The sequence below is a fragment of the Mercenaria mercenaria genome, chromosome 13 (genome assembly GCF_021730395.1).
Source record: "Mercenaria mercenaria strain notata chromosome 13, MADL_Memer_1, whole genome shotgun sequence".
Classification (NCBI taxonomy): domain Eukaryota; kingdom Metazoa; phylum Mollusca; class Bivalvia; order Venerida; family Veneridae; genus Mercenaria; species Mercenaria mercenaria.
The window spans coordinates 79,489,673-79,511,832 of record NC_069373.1 but is presented as its reverse complement, the minus strand read 5'-3'; the positions used below and the strand labels follow the sequence as shown (position 1 = coordinate 79,511,832).

At 35.7% G+C, this 22,160-nt stretch overlaps 1 protein-coding gene across 1 annotated transcript in view; it reads right to left on the bottom strand.

Annotated features, from left to right (window-relative positions):
- Window positions 1–2,231: 2,231 nt before the first annotated feature.
- Window positions 2,232–22,160, bottom strand: part of LOC123529892 (cortactin-binding protein 2-like) — a 70,125-nt gene continuing 50,196 nt past the window's right edge. Inside the window, exons 12-24 of the mRNA XM_045310465.2 lie at window positions 21,212–21,329; window positions 20,074–20,355; window positions 16,666–16,764; window positions 15,656–15,732; window positions 14,849–14,935; window positions 14,134–14,233; window positions 13,408–13,554; window positions 12,900–12,972; window positions 12,546–12,705; window positions 11,991–12,127; window positions 10,738–10,907; window positions 10,236–10,401; window positions 2,232–9,672 (exon numbers count right to left, since the gene is read on the bottom strand). Coding sequence (XP_045166400.2) covers window positions 9,150–9,672; window positions 10,236–10,401; window positions 10,738–10,907; window positions 11,991–12,127; window positions 12,546–12,705; window positions 12,900–12,972; window positions 13,408–13,554; window positions 14,134–14,233; window positions 14,849–14,935; window positions 15,656–15,732; window positions 16,666–16,764; window positions 20,074–20,355; window positions 21,212–21,329 — 2,139 coding nt within the window. The 3' untranslated portion in view covers window positions 2,232–9,149. The remainder of the gene's footprint in view (window positions 9,673–10,235; window positions 10,402–10,737; window positions 10,908–11,990; window positions 12,128–12,545; window positions 12,706–12,899; window positions 12,973–13,407; window positions 13,555–14,133; window positions 14,234–14,848; window positions 14,936–15,655; window positions 15,733–16,665; window positions 16,765–20,073; window positions 20,356–21,211; window positions 21,330–22,160) is intronic.

Below are 22,160 nucleotides of genomic sequence, written 5' to 3'. Positions count from 1 at the left end.
TATATTCTACACGTGCGTTCATACACAGTCGTTGACTTCAAAATGTGTGTCGAAATCGGCGACAACAGCCAAGTGTTATTCTTTTGGCAAAATACACATTTGTTTTGCAACGCTGTTTAAATTTTAGGGACAGTGACACATGTCATTTTCAGGTTTGCGCTTAAGTTAAAATGAATTCTAAAAACCGCATTTTCTTAACTAAATTATAAGGCGCAATCAAGACCTTTAGAGATACATATTGATTTCGTAGCCTTGACCATACCCAAACGGTTATAGAACAGAACAGAGCGTCCTGTGCGGGATTGTCTTTTTTTCGGTCCAAATAGGATTTTTAAAAAAGATGTCAACGTGATTATGCAAAGTGTAAACATAAAATACACATTAATAAAACGTGGCGCTGTAATAAAGTTATTGACACGCGTTGTTTTTTATCCTTTATCCCCTTCCTGCGTTAATGTTTACAAAACTTTATGGAATGTGAAGGGTCCATGTGACTTATTTACGTGCGCTGAATTCTAACTGCTGCATATTGTGGATTCGTGTGTACTTCGGTCGTCCGTTCTATGAACCGGAGACGTGAAATTTCCATTCAAACCGCTCAACCATTTAAAAGAAATACAGTTATGTTGAAATGTCTCTTAAGTAGTCAACAACTTTCTTCTGCAGCAACATTGACCCTAAATGGATTTAAATGAAACCCCAACTGTAAGCTATATTTAGATTAAGTTTCAAGTGATGCTCATTCTCCCGACTCAAGTTATGACCTTGACCTCAGTGGCCCAAGGTACAATCCCATCATCTCCTCATTCTATCATCTTTATCCAAATTTTAAATATGTGCTGAAACTACCTTTTTCCGTGTCATTAACACCACACTGACCTGGTCTCCACTAGTCCAATATACAATCCTGAACTTGAAACCATTTTAATCGTGTTACTGCGTAGACTAGTTTCCTGTTCAGTAACACTTGACCGCATTAGCCACATAGGCAATCCCAACCTTTCTCTGTAAGTTACCTGTATGCAAGGATTTATTTCTATATAAAGTTATATGACTCTACTGGACACGTATACAATCAAAACCGTCATACCAGCAAGCCAAATTTCATTCCGTATTACAAGCAAATCGCACGTAAGTAGGCTGCTTTTCCCCCTCTCTTTTAAATGTGTAATTCAGTGTGCACCCTTTATCTTGGCATTGATACATGTCCTATACCAAACCTGAACCATTTCGTTGTATATGTTGTTCCTATATCCAACCCCAAGTTTGACATAGTGTGCTTATTATATACAACCCTAACCTTGGCATTGATGTATATACAACTCTAACCTTGACATTGATGTATATACAACCCTAACCTTGGCATTGATGTATATACAACCCTAACCTTGGCATTGATGTATATACAACTCTAACCTTGACATTGATGTATATACAATCCTAACCTTGGCATTGATGTATATACAACTCTAACTTTGACATTGATGTATATACAATCCTAACCTTGGCATTGATGTATTTGCTTCCTATGACTCCCTTTATCATACCTGAGTTTTTAGCGGACACTATTTTGCTACTTTTCGTAACCTTTACCTCGACTCGGACCCAGTTTTGCCCCTTTGCAATAAAGACCTCCTTTTTAATAAAATTATGACCTACCGATTCAAAAGTTACTTATTAAGCAAACATGCTAAGTGAACGTCGAACGTTCTCGAGCCAGTCCAACTACATTCACCATTTTAATAACTAGGTCTTCAAATTTGAACACCAGTGCTAAACTGTCAAAATATATGAACATTTTCACACATATCTAGATTTGTGATATTTCTGAAGCCTTGCCTTTTAACCGCTCATTATTTAAGAGGGCTCAGTATCTTTACACAAGTTCTAGTGACCTGATTTTTTGTCTCGGGATATTTTTTTCCTTCGAAGTTTTTACAAAACATATCATTTACTTTGCCAGGCTTTTTATGCCATCCCGACACAATTTTAATCAAATGGTTACTTTCAAGCTGTAATGATGGAGGAAGACTCAAAGTGCTCCTTCAGACATTGTCAGGCATGACCAAGAACCTATCACACAGACAATGACTTAAACGCTTCCACACAAGAAAACAATTCTGCATCCTAGAATGGGTTTCAGTCACTGTGGAAAATGACAAATTATCTGAAGTCAGTGGCATTTACAAATTTGCCTGGAAGGACACTGAAATTATATAGAAAAATCAACATTTTTGTCACCAAATATTTATTGCATGACTATCATCATTAACAACATAACAATCAAAAAGCGCACAACCTGAATCAGAATTACACATAAAATGCATAAACAACATGACTGTGTTTAAACACAATAACTAGCCTGATATTACAACTTCTAAACTTGATGTAATTTTAAAGGGACAATTGTCCAGATTCAGACTAAATTTTTCATAAATTAAAAGTGAAAACCGAGTGATCTGGTATGAAATCTAGTGCATACAAGTATTTCTTTGAAAATACTCATTTTAACAGTAAAATATGCAGAAAGGTCATTAAAATAACACAATATTATCTTAGCATAAAAAAGAAGGAATTTATTTGTAATTTATATCATACTAAATTTGATTTTCACGTATGTACCATTGTGAGAACATCAAAAAGTGTGAAACTCTATCAGAAAAAGTCTCATGTGATGAGATATTGCATGTTTGATAGAAATGTATCAACAGAGAAAAAATTGATCTTTGATTCTTTTAAAAACTCTCTTACTTATTTTAAGGTTTTTGATATCTGGTTGCACATCTGGACCATGCCCCTTTAAATATGTCACAACACGATGCAATAAATAAGAACAGTGTAACAAATAAATAAAGCCTAAATCAGGAGACCAGTCTCAAATCTAAATCAGGAGACCAGTCTCAAATCTAAATCAGTAGATCAGTCTCAAATCTAAATCAGGGGACCAGTCCCAAATCTAAATCAGGAGGCTGGCTCTAAATCAGGAGACCAGTCTCAAATCTAAATCAGGAGTCCAGTCTCAAATCTTAATCAGTAAACCAGTCTCAAATCTAAATCAAGAGACAAGTCTCAAATCTAAATTAGTAGACCAGTCTCAAATCTGAATCAGGAGACCAGTCTCAAATCTTAATTAGGAAACCAGTCTCAAATCTAAATCAATAGACCAGTCTCAAATCTAAATCAGGGGACCAGTCTCAAATCTAAATCAGGAGACCAGTCTCAAATCTAATTAAAATTTTCAAACTGACCAAAGGCAAAGTAGTTTTCTGTGACTGGTCTCCAAACAATTCTGTTTATAATTTTGGAGCCCAGAGAACTAGAGTAACTAACATTAATGATAAAACAGTCTAACCTAGTTCAACAGTCAGAAATTTCTATATTTAATAACATGCCATTAATGCAAGAAATTATACTAAAGTATTCATGAACAGTAAGGTATCACCAACAGTCTGCATACTTTATTTCATGTTTAATGTTTCAGTTCATTTTTTTTAAATTTCATTTACAGTAAATTCAGGAAACAGATATTTTTATATCATGCACAGTCAAAAATACAGTCAAGCCAACCTCATATGAAATTTTGTTTTCAAATTTCTTGAAATATTGTACTACACAAAAACATCTGTAATAGGGACGCCATTATCAATCAAATTAGTAAGAGTCTGAAGCCTTAATTCCTGGTAGAAAAAGTTCAGTTTAGAAGTAAAATAACTTTGTAAGTAACAGTAAGTTTGAACTGAACAGAATACACTAAAGAAAAAGGTGCATTTTATGCTAATTTTTGTTAAATAAAAATGATCAGATCTCTCTAAGGAAACAAACAAATGTAATATTACAAACTTACACTTTATAATATATGTTGTCACGCAGGTAAAACAGCGTAGTCCTAAGAAATAAGGTCTAAAATTAAATATCTTCCTTCAACAGCAGAAAAAAAACATGTTTTTGCATTTATATTTTACTTTACATTCTAATTAATCAGAAAAAACAAAGTACTTGTAATATGTAAATCTATGAACTAAACTTTTAACAGTTTTTCGTCTAAAAATTGACAATGGGCTGAAAATTAGTTAATTTTACAAAAAGTTTCATGAAAAACATATCCATGCCTTTTCCAAAATAATATTGTTTTTAAAGGGACTCAACATTACCATGCCAACACAGCTCATTAATAAGAACATTCTTGTAAGAAGACATTAAATGACATTTTTCTGACAATAAATAAATACATTTCCTATCAACATATACAATTTTTCTTCATTTCTTCTAACAGCTAATTAAATATTCTTATGTGGTAAAATCCCTCCTGTCAGCTGATGGCCCATTTAAAGATATATACACAACTGCTATGTTAAGACAAACTCAAACTATTTTATGACCAGCCCTCTACCAGCATACTACAAACCTTTATGACTGCTGGATTTATCTCCCTTGCTAAAACATTTATAAAGACAAAGACAGAGGAAGTGTATAACCAGAGATCTATGCTGCTGCAATGTTAAGACATGGTATACATGTTTTATGAGCTGGCCTCATGCTCCCAAATTATTTTCAGTCTCAGCTGAGTTTAATAATATAACTTTTCATTGTCATTTACATCTAAACTGCAAATTTAACATTAAATGTTAATTTAATGTTTATTTTCAACTGATGTTCAGTCTCAACTGGAATCTAATCATGAAGTTCTAGTAAAATTTTGCTGTCAAAATTTCATTTTCAAACTCAGCCGAGACTGAAAATATCTATGAATATGGGATAAGGGCCTCTACCAGCTGTCAAACAGCACACTACAAATCTTTAAGACTACTGGATTTATCTCCCTTGCCCATGCATTATTCAGTTTACAAGGAACAAAAAAACTGATATGAAACTACTGAAAAGTTTTACAATATAATCTTGCATAAATGCAAAATGTAACATACACAAATGTACACTAAAGTACATAAATGTGCAATTGTGTAAAGTACCCAGATGTGCAATCGTGTAAAGTACCCGAATGTGCAATATTGTAAAGTGCACAAATGTGGACTAAGGTTACCATATATTTCCATCAGTATAATGTGGAGTCTATACATGGCCCTTGTCTAAGACAAATATGGGTAAAACAGATACAAGTCACAACAGAATCCCATTCTGGAATATTCTATGAAGTTTTAATTTACATTTAAATTAAATTGATTAGAGTTCATTTCAAATTCAGCAAGAAAACACAACCTGACTGCAGAGATAGCAGGGTAACTGCAGCTTCAAGGTATTGTAACTGAGTATGGAGACCACTCTCATAGTGCACATTGCCACTGGGCAATTTCAAATTTCTTGTATTTGTTATAAAAATGTCATACAAATTTTCCTGGTAAATATATTGTTAAAAACATATCATAAAAACATATAAGATTTTAGTTTTCTGTATAAATGTCACAACTCTGTAAAAATGATCAGATCTTTTATCAGTCACATTTGTTCACAATCATAAAAACATCACTGAATCACTATCATAAAATACTCTTCAAGAGTAAATAAAAAAGTATTATTACAAATAAATGTAAGGTTTTCAACAAACTCCCTTACATGTGACAAGTGCCATTAAAATAAGTTGGGAGAATAGCTAAACTATGATTCAGGACCATTAAACTATGATTCAGGACTATTAAACTATGATTCAGAACCATTAAACTATGATTCAGAACCATTAAACTATGATTCAGGACCATTAAACTATGATTCAGGACAAAAAAACTGATCTTACCCTTATATAGGCTGGGAAGAAAGGATCACTTTTTCTCTTTTTTCATAGAACTTTACAAGTTTACACTTGCCCATATTGAAATAAAAAATAATTCTTTGATAAACTACATTCTTCTTTTTTTAGACATTTTGTTTGACTTGATATACAAATATTTTAATAACAATTGAAAATGGTGCTAACAGACCTTTGCTAAAACAAACTTTAAATCAAAATCTAACATGTAAAATAAATACATTTTGTACTGCCTGAAACTAAACATGCATTTTTCAAGTTATGATTCTATTTGTTTGGCTTTTGTAATAGCAATTTTATTCATAAACTGTATATGGTGTTCATAAATCAAATGCTCAGATCACAGATCTCAAACAAGTTCAATATTGAATAAATTATATAATTTCTTGAACAAGGTATTTAAAGGGATCAACACACAAATTAGGACAGTACAAGTGCAGTTTTAAACTGTCTGTCCTTCATTTGCACTGAAGTACATCGTGTTTATCTAATACTTCTAAATACTAGGTCATAAAGTTTAGAAAAACAAACTAACAACTAGAGCCGCTTTTGAGAAAAGCGCATGTCTCCCACAACTCAATAATCATTTAGTGATTCAAAGTGGTTTGGGTGAGTGGTTCCTATGGTGATTCAAAGTAGTCTGGGAGGTTTGGGTGAGTGGTTCCGATCAGTAATTTTGGGAGGTCTGGGTGAGTGGTTCCGATCAGTAATTCAAGGGCCATAATTTTTAAGTGCCTGGGACGATTTGGCTAGTTGAACTTGGCCGAGGACTTATTGGTAATCACATTTTGTTCAAGTTTGGGGAAGATCGGATGAGAAATGTTCGACTTTTGAGTGCAGACATGATCTGTGACAGACAGACAGACAGACTGGAGTAAATCAATATGTCTCCCACACCACTGTGTGTTGGGAGACATAACTAGAGCTATCACTAAAGGTGATGAATGAACCCCCCCCCCCCCCCCCCCCACAAGATTGCATAATTATGTGGACTGTATGTATATAGACTGTATGTATACAGTATAGTAACAAAAAACAAAGTCCCATAACATGCACCATGCACAATTAGGGTTGATACTGATCACTTGTGTGAAGTTTCATTAAATTGTGTGCAAGGGTTCAGAAGATTAGGTGCGCACAAGATTGCATATGCAGACTGTATGTACATAGTATGTTAACAAGAAACAAAGTCCCATAACTCTGCAATTTTTGTTGTTGAAAGAACCTAACATGCCCCATGCACAACTACTGTTGTTACTGATCACTTGTGTGAAGTTTCATTAAACTGTGTCAAGGGGATGAGGAGAGATGGTGCGCACAAGATTGTGTCTATGTATATAGTATAGTAACAAAAACCAAAGTCCTGTAACTCTGCAATTTTTTTCTGGAAAACCTAACATGCCCCTGCACAACTACTGTTGTTACTGATCATTTGTGTGAAGTTTCATTAAATTGTGTCAAGGGGATGAGGAGAGATGGTGTGCACAAGATTGTGTCTACGGACAGACAGACAGACAGACAACCTGAAACCAGTATACCCCCCTTACAACTTTGTTGTTGGGGGTATACAATAATCATGCCCATATACTACTCCATATACACAGTATAGAACACAAATATTGGCAGCATTACAATTATGGTAAACATCATTCACTATACAGAAACAACTTAATCAAACCAAGTCAATTCAGAAATTCAACTGTCTGTCCATCAAAAGCATTACTGAAATTTATTATTACTTCACGATTGCTTAAAATAGAACAGTCTTACTTTGACTGGGTATTTCAAATTTTGACATCAATAGGTCTTTCTTCTCTTTTTAATTCAATAGTACTTGATAACTGATTTCAAATTTTGACAAGATATCAACAGGTCTTTTTGCTATTTATTAGTAGTCTGGGTAAAATGAGTGTTTACCAGTAACAATATGCCGAAAGCTTCTATCTATATTACTTAGGCTCTAGCTTTCAGCTTCTACGATTTTGATAAACGGAAGCCATGCTTGTAAACAAAGAGAAGTAAATAAAAACAATTAAAAACGATTTTACTAAATGGGTAAAATAATGAAAGCCCTATATATCTACACATACAAACTATCTCCGAGAGAAAACTGTATGTTTCCAGATTACAATGATAAATATATGTTAAAATTAAATGAAGTGTCTTACAGAATTCTGACCTATTTTCCAAACACGAGAAATAACCCTCTACAAAGAACAGATTTATTTAAGTAGAAAACCATCTATAGCTGGAACAAGACCTGTGATATGTAAAAACAAAACCAGCAAAATTTCATCGTAGTTTTCTGTATCTCTATAACAAGAGCTGTCAGAGGACATCACTACTCCACTGTTACACAGCCTTCTCACAAAAAAAAATGATAGAATAACATAACATAAACAAATAGAAAAGGAACAAGAAATATATTTTAAAGGGAAGTAGGGGTTATGGAAAATTTCTTGCTCATGATGACCTTTTAACGATGCCCAGCTTGTAAACAAAAACATTAGAAAATTTTCCTTGCCAAGTTAAAAAAGAGGTATAACTTTGTAAAATAAACTAAAAATAGAGTTGTGGGACATGAGCAAATGCACGACATATCATCAAAGTATATTCATGTGAGGTTTTAATCCATTCCCACTGGTGGTTACTGGGATACCACCTGACCAATAAAAACCAATCTGGTTGAACATGCTGACACTGATGTCAACAAAAGGGCGAGAGAAATAGCTATTCCTTCGAGTAGTGGAGCTAAAAATGATGCCATCAACAATAAATTAACAAACGTTTGCTATGACAATAATGATAATGTAACAACAATGACAAATGGCTGACTTACTTATCACATGTAACAATACATGAGGTAAACTATTGTTTCCGGTGCAATCATGATAGGGTGAAATATGGCAAGACAAAATCTGCCAATTCTTGACACATCTGACAAACATTAAAATGTATCTTAATGAAGCTGCACTATTTCCTGATATAAGTGAAAAACCCTCCATATCTCACAAAAAAATGCCTTTGAAAATATGTACACTGGCTTGCTGCAGTTTTGAGGTTGGGAATATGTAACTCAAGATTTAGCACTTGCTGCTTTGCCTGGTAACTATAAAATCACACACCTCTCAAAATTTTTTCTAGCCATCTAAGCGATGGCAAGCTTGCTGAAAATATATGCATGAGCGAATGTAAATTCTGACAGTTCTTATCTCAATTCCCAAAACATAGTTGGTTGTAGAAGCTCGTAAGAGCTTATGTTACTTATCAACTCGAAATATATCTTATCTGTATCAAAAACAATTCAGGAAATGTAACAAGCTCAGGAAATGTAACAAGCTCAGAAAATAGTTACTGTAACATCACTATCAGCTAAAAACATTTACACACATTAACAGTCAAATTTCTGCACCTTTTTAGAACTTTTGTCATCATAAAATTTGAATGAAAACAATGAAGGTGTTGGCGTAGCAAGTGAAAATGAAAATGGACTAGTGGGTCGGAACTGGCCATTTCCTTGTAAGTTTGATGCACTTAAATTTTCTGACGATTTTGACCGTTTAGATGACGGTTGTGGAATACGACTGTGGGAAGAAAAAGTTGATCTTCTATGACTAGCACCATGATTACCGGAAGTTGTGGACAATGAACTAAGTGGACTGGTTCGACCTGCTGTTGGTAAAGTACTGTGTAATGGGATGGTTAATCCTAGGATCGGAGAACGTATCTCCAATTTTGGCACTTTGGCTTGAATGTCATTCTGTTGTTGATCTCTTGAATCATGAATGACGGGAATTTCTATCTGATGTGTACGCATGAGGGAATCTTCTGAAAGGCTGCGTCGTTTGTATGTGTTGTTGTTGTTGTTGATCAAAGTTGCGTTTGTAAACTGAAAATTCCCATCTGTAGAATTTCTGCAAAAGATGAAAGGTTCAGGTCATAATTTTTCTCATTCCACTATTAGGTTTTTAAACTGATCTGCAAATGGGCAAGTTAATTTCAACAGTTGTCTATTTATTATCCACAAACAAAATACAGAATTTCTGTTTCTTCTGTTTTTTTTTCAAAGTCATACATGAACAAGAAAAACTTCAGTAACTTGCTGATGTCAGATATGCATTTTACATCAAGCTATAACAAGTCAGAGAGGCATTAGTTGGCAGGTTGAACCATACTGCTAGCGGCCAAAGTTTCTGTCCCTGTTGCAGCAGATATTCCTATACATGTTCTTCGCTAGGTAATTACATAAACTGATACTGTTTCCAGCAGTTTCTGCCTCGACTGGCTGCTTGGGAGGTAACTATGACAACTTCCTAGGGCCCGCCTGCAAGTAAGACGTTCCAGCCATTCCAAGAATAGACTTTTGTCAACTATCAATATCAAAAAAGAAACCATTCCTTAAAACATTTAAATTTCTACATCACAAATGTCAATGAGCTGCTTTAAAAATACCTGACATACAAAATGCTATACAAACCTATGTTTTGACCTTGACTGGTTGACCTCTAGGTTGTTTCTATGGTTACCATTATGTAAGGACCGCCTCTGACTGACAGATGATGATGCAGGACTCTGCTTCTCTGATTTAAGAGACACGTCCAACTCATTGCTGCCACAAAATGTTGATAAATATTCATCTTTTTCTGAAATAAGCGAACAACATGAAGATGTACATATTTCAGAAATCTTTGTGAGGCTGTTCACAAGGCAGGATTTTCATGAACACACGCGACTTTATACTACAATAAGAATACTTTCACTAGTATTCACATCTGCGCAAATAGACAGACCCCGAATACAGCGAATAAATAAATTATTTGCACAATATTCATTTTCATCAAATAAGAAAGGTAAATGTTTGGCAAGATCAGGTTCTTAGTACCAGGTGAATTAACTTCCTAAGCCATATCTTAGGACAAATTTTCGTCTTCTCAACTGAACTGTTCTACAGATGCTGCACCATATACATGAAGTTTTACCTTGACCATTCAGCGGACATCCAGGTACTATTGCTCTCTGCATGAGAACATACAGAGCTGTATTAGCCACTTTCTGTTGTCCTTCCTTTGTACTGTCTTTTCCTGTTCCCTTCAGTACGGCGGTCTTTACTGCAGGAGATATCGTCTCATTCCATAATTTCTGCATCCAACTATAATATAAAATTGGTTAGTTTAAATAGAAATATAATTCTGGTTAGTTTAAACAGAAATATATTTCTATCTTTAAAATCATTTTTCAACAATTTTTTTATGTATTCTTGTATACCAATTCCAAAATTCACCAATGTTACTTCTAAAATAAGTGACTCAAAAAATTGTTGAGCCTTTCTCTTTTTCCTAATAAAAGCAAAAATTTGTTCAAAACACGACTGGTTATAAGACTGTAAGTGAAGCATGTATCTTTCACATTTTAGAAACAACCAATAAAAATTTGACAGCAACAACATACTGTTTTGCAGGGTTTTATGTCACATCAAATTAAGGCTAAAGGACAACCATCAAGCTTTAATGGTGAAAGAAGACCCCAGAAGTATCTAAGGGTATTACTTCTAACTCTGGTAGGCACTTTGGCAGATGCACCGTCCTTCAGTAAGCCAGCTGTACAGCCTCCACACCCAGAATGAGGTATGAAACCACAGCAGTAAGCCAGCTGTACACCTCCACACCCAGAATGAGGTATGAAACCACAGCAGTAAGCTGATGAATCACATTTACCACTTTCCAAAAATTTTAAACTATTACATACATGAAACAACATTTTAACAGAAAACTCTTTGTTTGAAACAATTTCAAAATCTCATCTCTTCTTTTTATATGGAGTTTAATACTACATTTCAATTATATAAGGCAGGCAAGTTAACCTAACCAATGTTCTCGCTCTTTGCAGCAGTACTGGCTTGTTCTCCATATAAAACTGACAACTTTTCCAAATCAGTCAGTGGTGAATGTCTAATTACTTCAGACACTGTCTTGTGTCAAATCATCACGCAGAATATCCCCTCACCCAGGTATCCAAATGGCACCCTTGAGTTTTCGTAGTCTTGTACCGCTCTGTTTCATGACCGTAGGGCAAATATGTTTTAAGATACAAGTGACATAACCTTCTATCGACAAACAGACAGACGGACAATGGCAACTGTAAGTACCACCCCTCGCCCACAAAATCTGAAAGATTTAGAGGGACGCAAAAAACACAATATCAAGCTGTTACCATGGAAACAGTCTCTACTTACTCTAGCACATTTTTTGCATCCCGTGATTCAATGGGGCATGGCATAAACATATCTGGACCAAAGACAACATCAGGAAGCCCTAGTTTACTCACACCATCATTTAATCTCTGCCAGACACACAGTAACCATTCAACTACCTGGAAATTTCATAAAGTTTTGTCTATATCAATTCTGTTTTGTTTTCATTGGCACATCACCAGTAAGAATGGTTAAGAAACTACATATTTTGGCCAGTACTTAAAAATTACAACCACATCTGCATACCAATCATAAAATACCATCATGGTTAATAAAGAATAATAGATTCAGCAAGTAATCCTATATTTACTACTCAACAATACATAACTTATCTCTTCCATCATGTCTAACTCCCAGCTTTATTTGATTATAAATCTTTACCACTAGTATAAACATGAGAATATTTTTAAAATTTGTTTTTTTTTCTCATGTCAGCCAAAAAGCGTGCTAGGAACCCGGTCTTGTAAACCGCAAGTGCCTTTACACACAATTATCATCTTTATCCTACCTCCATAAAGACTTACATAAAATACTGACCTTGAAAACACTATCATCAGCAGACGGCAGCTCTCCACTGTAAGTGTGTAGCAGACGACGCAGCAAGTGACGTCCTAGTAAATTTTTTATTGGTTCCACTTTCACACGAAAATGAACCCAGCGAAATCTTTGCTGCAATCCAAGGTCAAGGCCAGTGGATCTATGAAAGGTAAATGCATAAATCATTGTCACTTACTGTCTATACAATAAAGCTCAGTTTATTTTAGCAGAAATATGGGACAAGTGCTATCAAGGGAGACTGGTATGTATGACTTAAAACCCTTTTTCCAGGAGTTATGCTGACATTGGTTCAACCTTTCGAAAAAAGATTATGTGGGAATTAAGTAAAAATACCTTGGTTTATCCATCGTGGCAATGAGATAGAAATTCTGTGGGAAGTAGTAAAGATCCCTAGCATCTCCAGCACCTGTAGGAATAATAAAACTAGTTCACACAACATTGTAAAACACTTACAATGTAGACATATTCTTCTGGAAAAGGAAGACTGGAAACGTGCTAAAGCGAAAATTATTTTCAAATTCATATCACCAGTATTTTAAACATTGCTCAACTAAAGTTAGTCAAAATGATTTGTTTCATGTTTAAAATCTAGTTTTTTCTACAGGTCTTAAATCATCAAGTTTAAGCCCAACATATTTAAGCAAAGCTGTTCATAAGCCAGAGTGCTGAAATATTAAAAATTTTCAGACAAACAAGGGCCGTAACTTTCATACTGTCGGCAAGTCTTTTGTTACTCAGTTACAATTTATAACAAATTAAAATTATGAATTGTGTAATACAATGATAACAATTTGCATGCAAAACTTTGCAAGTCAAATATAGGTCAAAAATTTGTACTCACCACGAACAGTAAAGGTATGTTGAGATCCTCTATGTTCTATATGTTCTAACAGACTACCCAGCATCTCTGCTAAATGTACCTTCTCCAGATGAAACAATGTCAATATACATGCCCTAGCACTGTTTATACCTACTGGTAGTATACAACCTGTCAAACAGAATTTATTGTACATCAGGTAGTTTTCATATCAGTTTTATTTCACAAGTCTTTCTGATATGCATAAATGTGAGCAAAAATAAACATATTGCAATTATTATAAAATCTACAATATGAGACATATGCAGTTTGTATTGTTTTCGTTCATTCTGTTGGGTTTAACGTCAAATATAGGTCATATGGCGACTTTCTAGCTTTTCATGGTGGAATAAGACCCCAAGTGCCTCTGCAGGCAGGCACCTGGGTAGGACCACCGGCCTTCCGTTAGCATGCTGGATGGCTTCCTCACATGAAGAATTCTATGTCCCAAGTGAGATTTGAAACCATATCGATGGGAGCGCAAGAGATTTTAAGTCAGCGACATTAACCACTCAGCCACAGACACCCTCGAGACATCTACAAAGGACGTTTATGTTTGAAACTTTGTCCATTAACGCATGTGTTTTTCACAATCTCAGCTGCTCACATAAAATTGACAACAGAACTGCCAAGACAAAATTTTTTTCCAATGACCCCTCATACAAAGTAAAATTTTAAGCAAAGCAACTTCAAATAAATCAGACAACATACCTTCTGAGCTGAGAAGATGAAGGAAATCCCTGTGTTTGAAATCTCTGTGAAGATAAACTTGTGAGGACCTGGCTTCTACTCCCTGGACAAACTCCTTGTCCTAAATTATAATATCCAATTAAATTCTGAAAGTTTAACTACCTTCCAATATTAAATTAAGGAGAAAATGAATCAGTCTAAACTTAGCATTATACACAAATTTTAAGTTCATTCTTCATATAATGGCATTATGATCCATTCAAGTTTCACCTTTTCCTGACTTCATCACTGTTTTTAGTGTGCCTTTTCTTAATATATAAATATGTACTACAACCACTTTTCCAAAAGTGTTCAATCTGCCTGAACTTCATACCAATATGGAGGGGAAGAACAAATACCATTAAGGGATCTGAACTTTCAACCTTTTTTGTTGGGTTTCACATCACACAAACACAATTACAGGTCATACAGCAACTTTCCAGCTTCTCATGGTGGAGGAAAGCCCCAGGTGCCCTTGTGTGCATTATTTTATCACGGCCGGGCATCTGGGTATAACCACAGACCTTCCATATGGTAGTTTGATGGCTTCCTAACATGAAGAATTCAAAGCTCTGAACGAGGCTCGAACCTGTATCAGTGAAAGGCAAGTTATTCAAAGTCAGCAACCTTAACCACATGGCCACCGAGGCCCCCCAATTCTATGGAGAAATCTAAACAAATGATAACAAATACTTACAGCAATGTGCCTGGCAAGTCTTTTTACAAGCTGTTTTTTCCTTGTCCCTTCTGGACCATAGAAAACAACACATTTATACTGATCCAGCTGTAATTGTTAAAAAACACAGAAACTATAGTTATTGAAACATCACCCTGAAATCCAGATTTGCATTTAAACTCACTTTCTTGCAAAAACGCAAATCCTTTAACAGAGTTTTCACACATTATTCAGAAAATGTAAACTTTGCAAAACCAGTTTCAAACAAGTTAAATGCAATACCCATATATTCTCTTTCTGTATCATTCGAATTTATTGATTATTGTCTCTTCAGGAATTTTGTTCTAATATCAAAATGTCAATTGTGTGCAACTTGAAATAAATCTGCAGAGTATTTATCTGGGGCAAGATGAACTCTGCTGGCAATCTAGTCAGAAAAAATTATTACAACACTATGAACCTAACTTCAGTAATAACTTTAGACAAGAACAGTGGCATACTGTACAATCATTTCACATTTTTAAGGGACTAGTTTTCCTGGATACTGTGATTATGTCAATCAACAATGTAAAATCCAAATGAACATTTAAAATTCTTTCTAATTTCATCTTTAAATTCATGTCCCCTTGAAATAGCAGTATCCACGGTTACCATATAACTTTATATCAACAAAATACAATGATTTTATTGAATTGTAGCTGCTTTAGTGACAGACATCCTTCTTACTTCAAATTCTCAAGTTTATATTTGTACATTATGTATTTTCCTTGACTACCGTAAATATTATAAATAAATATTTGTTTTGTAGGAGATTGTTGTGTATCTTACCAGTCTAGTGTAGTTGTTTATAGCAGATACAGGAAGTAGAAGGTCAAAGGCCAGAGAGTCAAGGTCATTTGATGAACCTAAAAATAGCATATATACATTTAATGTAAGTAATACATCAAAGTGTTACAATATAAGTATAATACAATATAAACAAGAGCAGTATGAGGACAGCAAAGCTTAACCCTTACCAGGCTAAATTTCTATAATGAACTTGTCTGGACAGTACCATTAACTGTTAAAAGGGGTGCTGACCAAAAAAATACTGACTGAATGGCAAACAGTGAAGATCATGATCAGAATGCATGGATATGCAGGCAAATCATGATCTACACTGGTCGCATAGGCGGAATCAATTGTGTCCAGCATGATAAGGGTTAAATATTCAAAAGCCTGCTACTAACGAAGCTAACAATGGTGTGTAACTTTGCGACAGAGCAAAACAGAGTTATAGAACTTGAGTACAACATGTCAGCTCATCACAGTGAAAAAGTATGAAAAGTTCCACTAGTGGTTACAGACAAACAAGCTTACACGAAAAAACTTAAACCAAACATTGTTAAGTCAAAAAAGGGGCATGGAAAACTGAGTTACATCATCACAGTGGACAAAATTTAATATGTTATGTTTAATATGTCACTGCTACAAAATGTTACTGGGATACCTGCTTACAAACAAAAACCAATTAGACCACAAGCACAATTACAGATAATAGGATAACTAATTTCGCATAGTGAAGCTAATATTGAGAACTTGAGTTTGAGAAAATGATATTCAAAGCTCTTCAATAAATAAATAGCTAGTTATTCTAGTAGTTCTTACGTAATACTGAAAATGAAAGGAAATTTAGCAAGACGTGTTTAAAGATTTTATGTCAGAGAGCAAAAATGATATTACATGTAAGAACAATAAATAATCATGACACGCAGTTATCAATCAATGCAAAAAAAAATATGTTTCTTTTTATATTCCCAATTTCCAATTTACAGATTTTTTCCATGTAGGTCACTTACCTTTCAAGTTAACGAGAATAGATGGGTTTTCCAGAACTCCAACCACCTGCTGTAAAGATACATTTGGGAATGGACCCTCTCTATTCCATGTTAGAGATCCTGGAACAGATAAAAAGTTTTAACTATTCGTTGAAGTCCATACCAGTAAAAGTTATGCACCAGTACTACACACTACTAAACAAGAGGGCCATGACGGCCCTATATCGAGTTTAGTTGCTTGCTTGAACAGTTAAAAGTACCTACTAAATTAATACAGGCAGGCAATGTGTATTTTCAAGGTTTTTTTTGGGTTTTTTTTTTTGAGGGGGGGTGGGGGGGGGTGAGGTGGGGTAAGTCGTTTGGGGCATTATCAAACATGATGATTTTTATAGTTTCCACTACAAAAATAAGGGGTAAAGTGATCACATCCCCTGGTGGCAATGCTTTCTGATGAAACAGAATAATTTCTACAATCTTCATAAAGGGTCACCCCAGAAACATTTGTGTAATATTACTTTAAAACTGGGCCTACTGACTCTGACAAGAATATTTTGAAAGTTTCTAATATAACACAGGGATAAAGTGGCCACAACCCCTGGAGGCCATGTTTTTGACAAAACAAAATAATATGAACACTCTTGGCAGAGGGTCACACAAGGACCATTTGTTTGAAATTATTTCAAAATCGGGCCAGCAGTTTCATACATGAATATTTTTAAGTTTTCGCTATATACATAAAGGGAAAGTAACCACGCCCCTCCTAGTGGCCGTGCTTTCTTACAAATCTTAATAATTTAAACAATCTTGGTAGAGGGTCACACAAGGACCAGTTGTGTGAATTTATTTCAAAACCGGACCAGCAGTTTCATACAAGAAGTTTCTACTGTATACATACAGGGAAGAGACCACGCCCTCTGGCAGCCATGTTTTTTGACGAATCATAACAATTTGAACAATCTTGGCAGAGGGTTACATAAGAACCATTTATGTGAAATTATTTCAAAATGGGGCCTGCAGTTTCATACAAGAAGATTTTTAAAGTTTCGACTATTTACATATACGGAAGAGACCATGCCCACTAGCAGTCATGTTTTTTGACGAACTGTAATAATCTGAACAACATTGGCAGAGGGTTACATAAGGACCATTTTTGTGAAATTATTTTGAAATCAGACCAGCGGTTAGAGTAGATGTTGTTAAAAAAAAAACTAGAAAATGCTTTTGTAAAAAAGCGCATGTCTCCCCCAATGCAAAGTCCTATAGGCAAGAAGTCAATAGGGGTCAGGAGTGAAAGTCAAAGAGACACTGATGGTTGGCTGCAATAGGGATCATCTACTTGGCATGTCCAGTCATCCCGCTAAATTTCAACACTCTTGGCCTAGTGGTTCTCAAGTCACTGTTCAGGCTCCTGTGACCTTGACCTTTGATCAAGTGACCTCAAAATAAATAGGGGTCATCTACTCTGCATGTCCAATCATCCTATTAAGTTTCAACATTGTAGGTAAAGTGGTTCTCAAGTTATTTCCAAAAAATGATTATACATGAACAGGCCACTGTGACCTTGACCTTTAACAGAGTGACCCCAAAATCAATAGGGGTCATCTACTCTGCATGTTCAATCATCCTATGAAGTTTCAACATTCTGGGTCAAGTGGTTCTCAAGTTATTGATTGGAAATCGTTTTCCATGTTCAGGCCCCTGTGGTCTTGACCTTTAACAGAGTGACCCTAAAATCGTTAGGGGTCATCTACTTTGCATGACCAATCATCCTATGAAGTTTCATCATTCTGGGTCAAGTGGTTCTCAAGTTACTGACCGGAAATGGTTTTCAATGTTCGGGCCCCTGTGACCTTGACCTTTCACAGAGTGACCCCAAAATCAATAGGGGTCATCTACTCTGCATGACCAATCATCCTATTAAGTTTCAACATTCTGGGTCAAGGGGTTCTCAAGTTACTGACCGGAAATGGTTTTCAATGTTCAGGCTCCTGTGACCTTGACCTTTAATGGAGTGACCCCAAAATCAATAGGGGTCATCTACTTTGCATGTACAATCATCCTATGAAGTTTCAACATTCTGGGTCAAGTGGTTCTCTAGTTATTGATCGGAAATGGTTTTCAATGTTCAGGCCCCTGTGACCTTGACCTTTGACGGAGTGACCCCAAAATCAATAGGGGTCATCTACTCTTCATGACCAATCATCCTATGAAGTTTCAACATTCTGGGTCAAGTGGTTCTCTAGTTATTGATCGGAAATGGTTTTCAATGTTCAGGCCTCTGTGACCTTGACCTTTGACGGAGTGACCCCAAAATCAATAGGGGTCATCTACTCTTCATGATCAATCATCCTATGAAGTTTCAACATTCTGGGTCAAGTGGTTCTCTAGTTATTGATCGGAAATGGTTTTCAATGTTCAGGCCCCTGTGACCTTGACCTTTGACGGAGTGACCCCAAAATCAATAGGGGTCATCTACTCTTCATGACCAATCATCCTATGAAGTTTCAACATTCTGGGTCAAGTGGTTCTCTAGTTATTGATCGGAAATGGTTTTCAATGTTCAGGCCCCTGTGACCTTGACCTTTGACGGAGTGACCCAAAAAACAATAGGGGTCGTCTACTCTAGCAGCCCTACAAGCCTATGAAGTTTGAAGGTTCTAGGTGAAATGGTTCTCCAGTTATTGCTCGGAAATGAAGTGTGACGTACGTACGTACGGACGGACAGGGCAAAAACAATATGTCTCCTGGGGGAGACATAATTCTATTTCTTGCTCTGGTGGCCCCTATGTGCAGCCAAGCAGAGACAGTTTGAACAACTTTAAAAGAGGACCACGCAAGAAACACCCAGGCCAAGTTTCATCAAATTCCACCCAATGGTTTCAGAGGTGAGGCTGTTTGAAGAAAAGTGTGGACGGACAGACAGACAGACCACAACGGACATATGGATGCCGGACAGTGAGCAATCACAATAAATCACCATGAGCACTTTGTGCTCTGGTGAGCTAATAAAACAAGCAAAGTTCAGAAATTTTGTGAGAGGAAAGTGCTAGGTTTGTTTTGCTGGGTTTAAAGCAAGACAAAATTAGACTCACATGATGATTTTCACATTAAATATGAAGGAAGACAGAAGTTGTTCCTGAGGAATTATTTTAAGCATAGGTAGCACCTGGAGAGAGCCACCTGCCTTCTTAAGATGAAAGAAATCTAAACAAAGTGAGGTTTGAACCCACAACTGAGAAGGGTAAGGATTCAAGATCAACTCAATACATACATGCATGAAGACTGCGTTAAGTCCAAGATTGGAACGGCTCTAACCCAAGCTTTTGATAGGACGAAAGTGGCTGATAACTTTTAATGAGTTTATATCAATCCAACATTTCTTTGAGATTCCACCTAATATGTGTTTGACACATCACTATGACTACTTACCTAGAGTATATCCACATATACTATCTGCATTCAGTTCTAGAGTAAAATTATTGTCATCCCCATTATTTTCTGGGTCAAGGCGGCTGATTTTCTTTGTTCTAAGTCCATGATCAATTTGATCGAGGTAGGTTTCTACACAGTTGGCAAGAATTAAATCCACATCATTCCACATCATTTTTGGTAAAATGTTGATATTTCCGACTACAAAAGGTTCTTGTTGGGCGTACAGCGGTCCAGTACATCGCAGTTCAACTCGAACATTCTTTAACCTTCCTTTGTTTACTGAAAGACAGTAAGTATTTGGCCTTTGCTTAGTTTAAGGGGATGGCTAAGATCCTACAGCTATTCTGGTCATGGTTTTGTTCTACTGTTGAACTTAACTGCTTTTTTTTTTTCAATAATATGCAGTCAGTTATCACTAACATGCAGTGATTGCAGATTTCATACCAGTGAAGCACGTAACTTAACACAGAAATCAAGAGTGAAGTGTGAACAGAGAAAACTAAAATGTCTAATAAATTGTCATATCAACCAAAAAGTTACCAATAAGCCATATTTTTGACACAAGTTGTCACTAGAACTTCTGTCTTCTTTTATTATCTCCTTTAAAAGTATACATAAATCGACACAAGCATGCAAAGATAATGTAAGTGTTATTTTTTCTGTAACTGCAACCTTTGCACACAAAAAAATCTACAGTCTATGTATTTTGCGCAATCTACTTTGAAATGTAAGCAATCATCCCTGCATTAGAAACTTATTTCAGGATATATGAAAACAACTGTGTTTTACCTGCATATCAGGTATTTCTGTGTGACCAAAAAATTTGCAAAATTTAGAATCTATCTAGTTAGTTTAATTTTGCATAGTCCATAATTTTTTCCTTTTTAAAAGTAAATCAAATCTGATCTTTCAGCATGGATTTTTTTTAAAAATGAAAATACCTAATCAAAATCACTAAATTTGTGAAAATAATCCCTCACCAATATATCTGACATTACACGAGACAAATACCTGGAAAATGAAACATTTTGTTGGCACAACAATAAACTATTAAATGGTATAAGAATCAAGCAGCAGACTTGATATCTGAGCCAATGACTTATTAATGCTATTCATAGAGTAATCCCACACTTACCATATGGCAAGAGAATGGACCTACAGCTGGGAGAACTAACATCTAATATAGTCCTGCCCCACTTGTCCCTCCGATCTGTATCAATATCACAATGTGTAAGTATCACAGTTAGGCATTCCTGAAAAATTCATACAGTTAGGCAAATAAAATAGAGCCATATATATCTCAATACATTCTGAAGTAATTTATAAACTAGAGATGCTTTTGAGAAAAGCGCATGTCTCCCACAACTGCCCCTATGAAAAATGTTAGTTTCTCTAGATGTTTTAGACGAGTGGATCCAATTAGATGGTCTGGATGAGTGGATCCAATCAGTAATTCAGGGCCATAAATCAAAAGTGCCTGGGCGGATTTGGCTAGTTATCGAACTTGGGTAAGGTCTTATGGCCAAACACATTTTGTTCAAGTTTGGTGAAGATCGGATGAGAAATGTTCGACTTAGAGAGCGGACAAGAGTAAACAGACGACGGATTTTTTCGGTAATTCAAGGGTCATAACTCTAAAATGCCTGGACCGATTTGGCTAGTTATCGAACTTGGCTAAGGTCTCATGGTCAAACACATTTGTTCAAGTTTGGTGAAGATCGGATGAGAAATGTTCGACTTAGAGTGCGGACAAGAGTAAAAAGGCCGATTTTTCGGTAATTCAAGGGCCGTTACTCTAAAATGCCTGGACCGATTTGGCTAGTTATCAATCTTGGCTGAGGTCTCATGGTCAAACACATTTTGTTCAAGTTTGGTGAAGATCGGATGAGAAATGTTTGATTAAGAGTGCGGACATGAGTAAAAAGGCCGATTTTTGGTAATTCAAGGGCCATAACTCCAAGACGCCTGGACCAATTTGGCTAGTTATCGAACTTGGCCGAGGTCTTATGGTCAAACACATTTTGTTCAAGTTTGGTGAAAATCGGATGAGAAATGTTCGACTTAGAGTGCGGACAAGCTTTGTG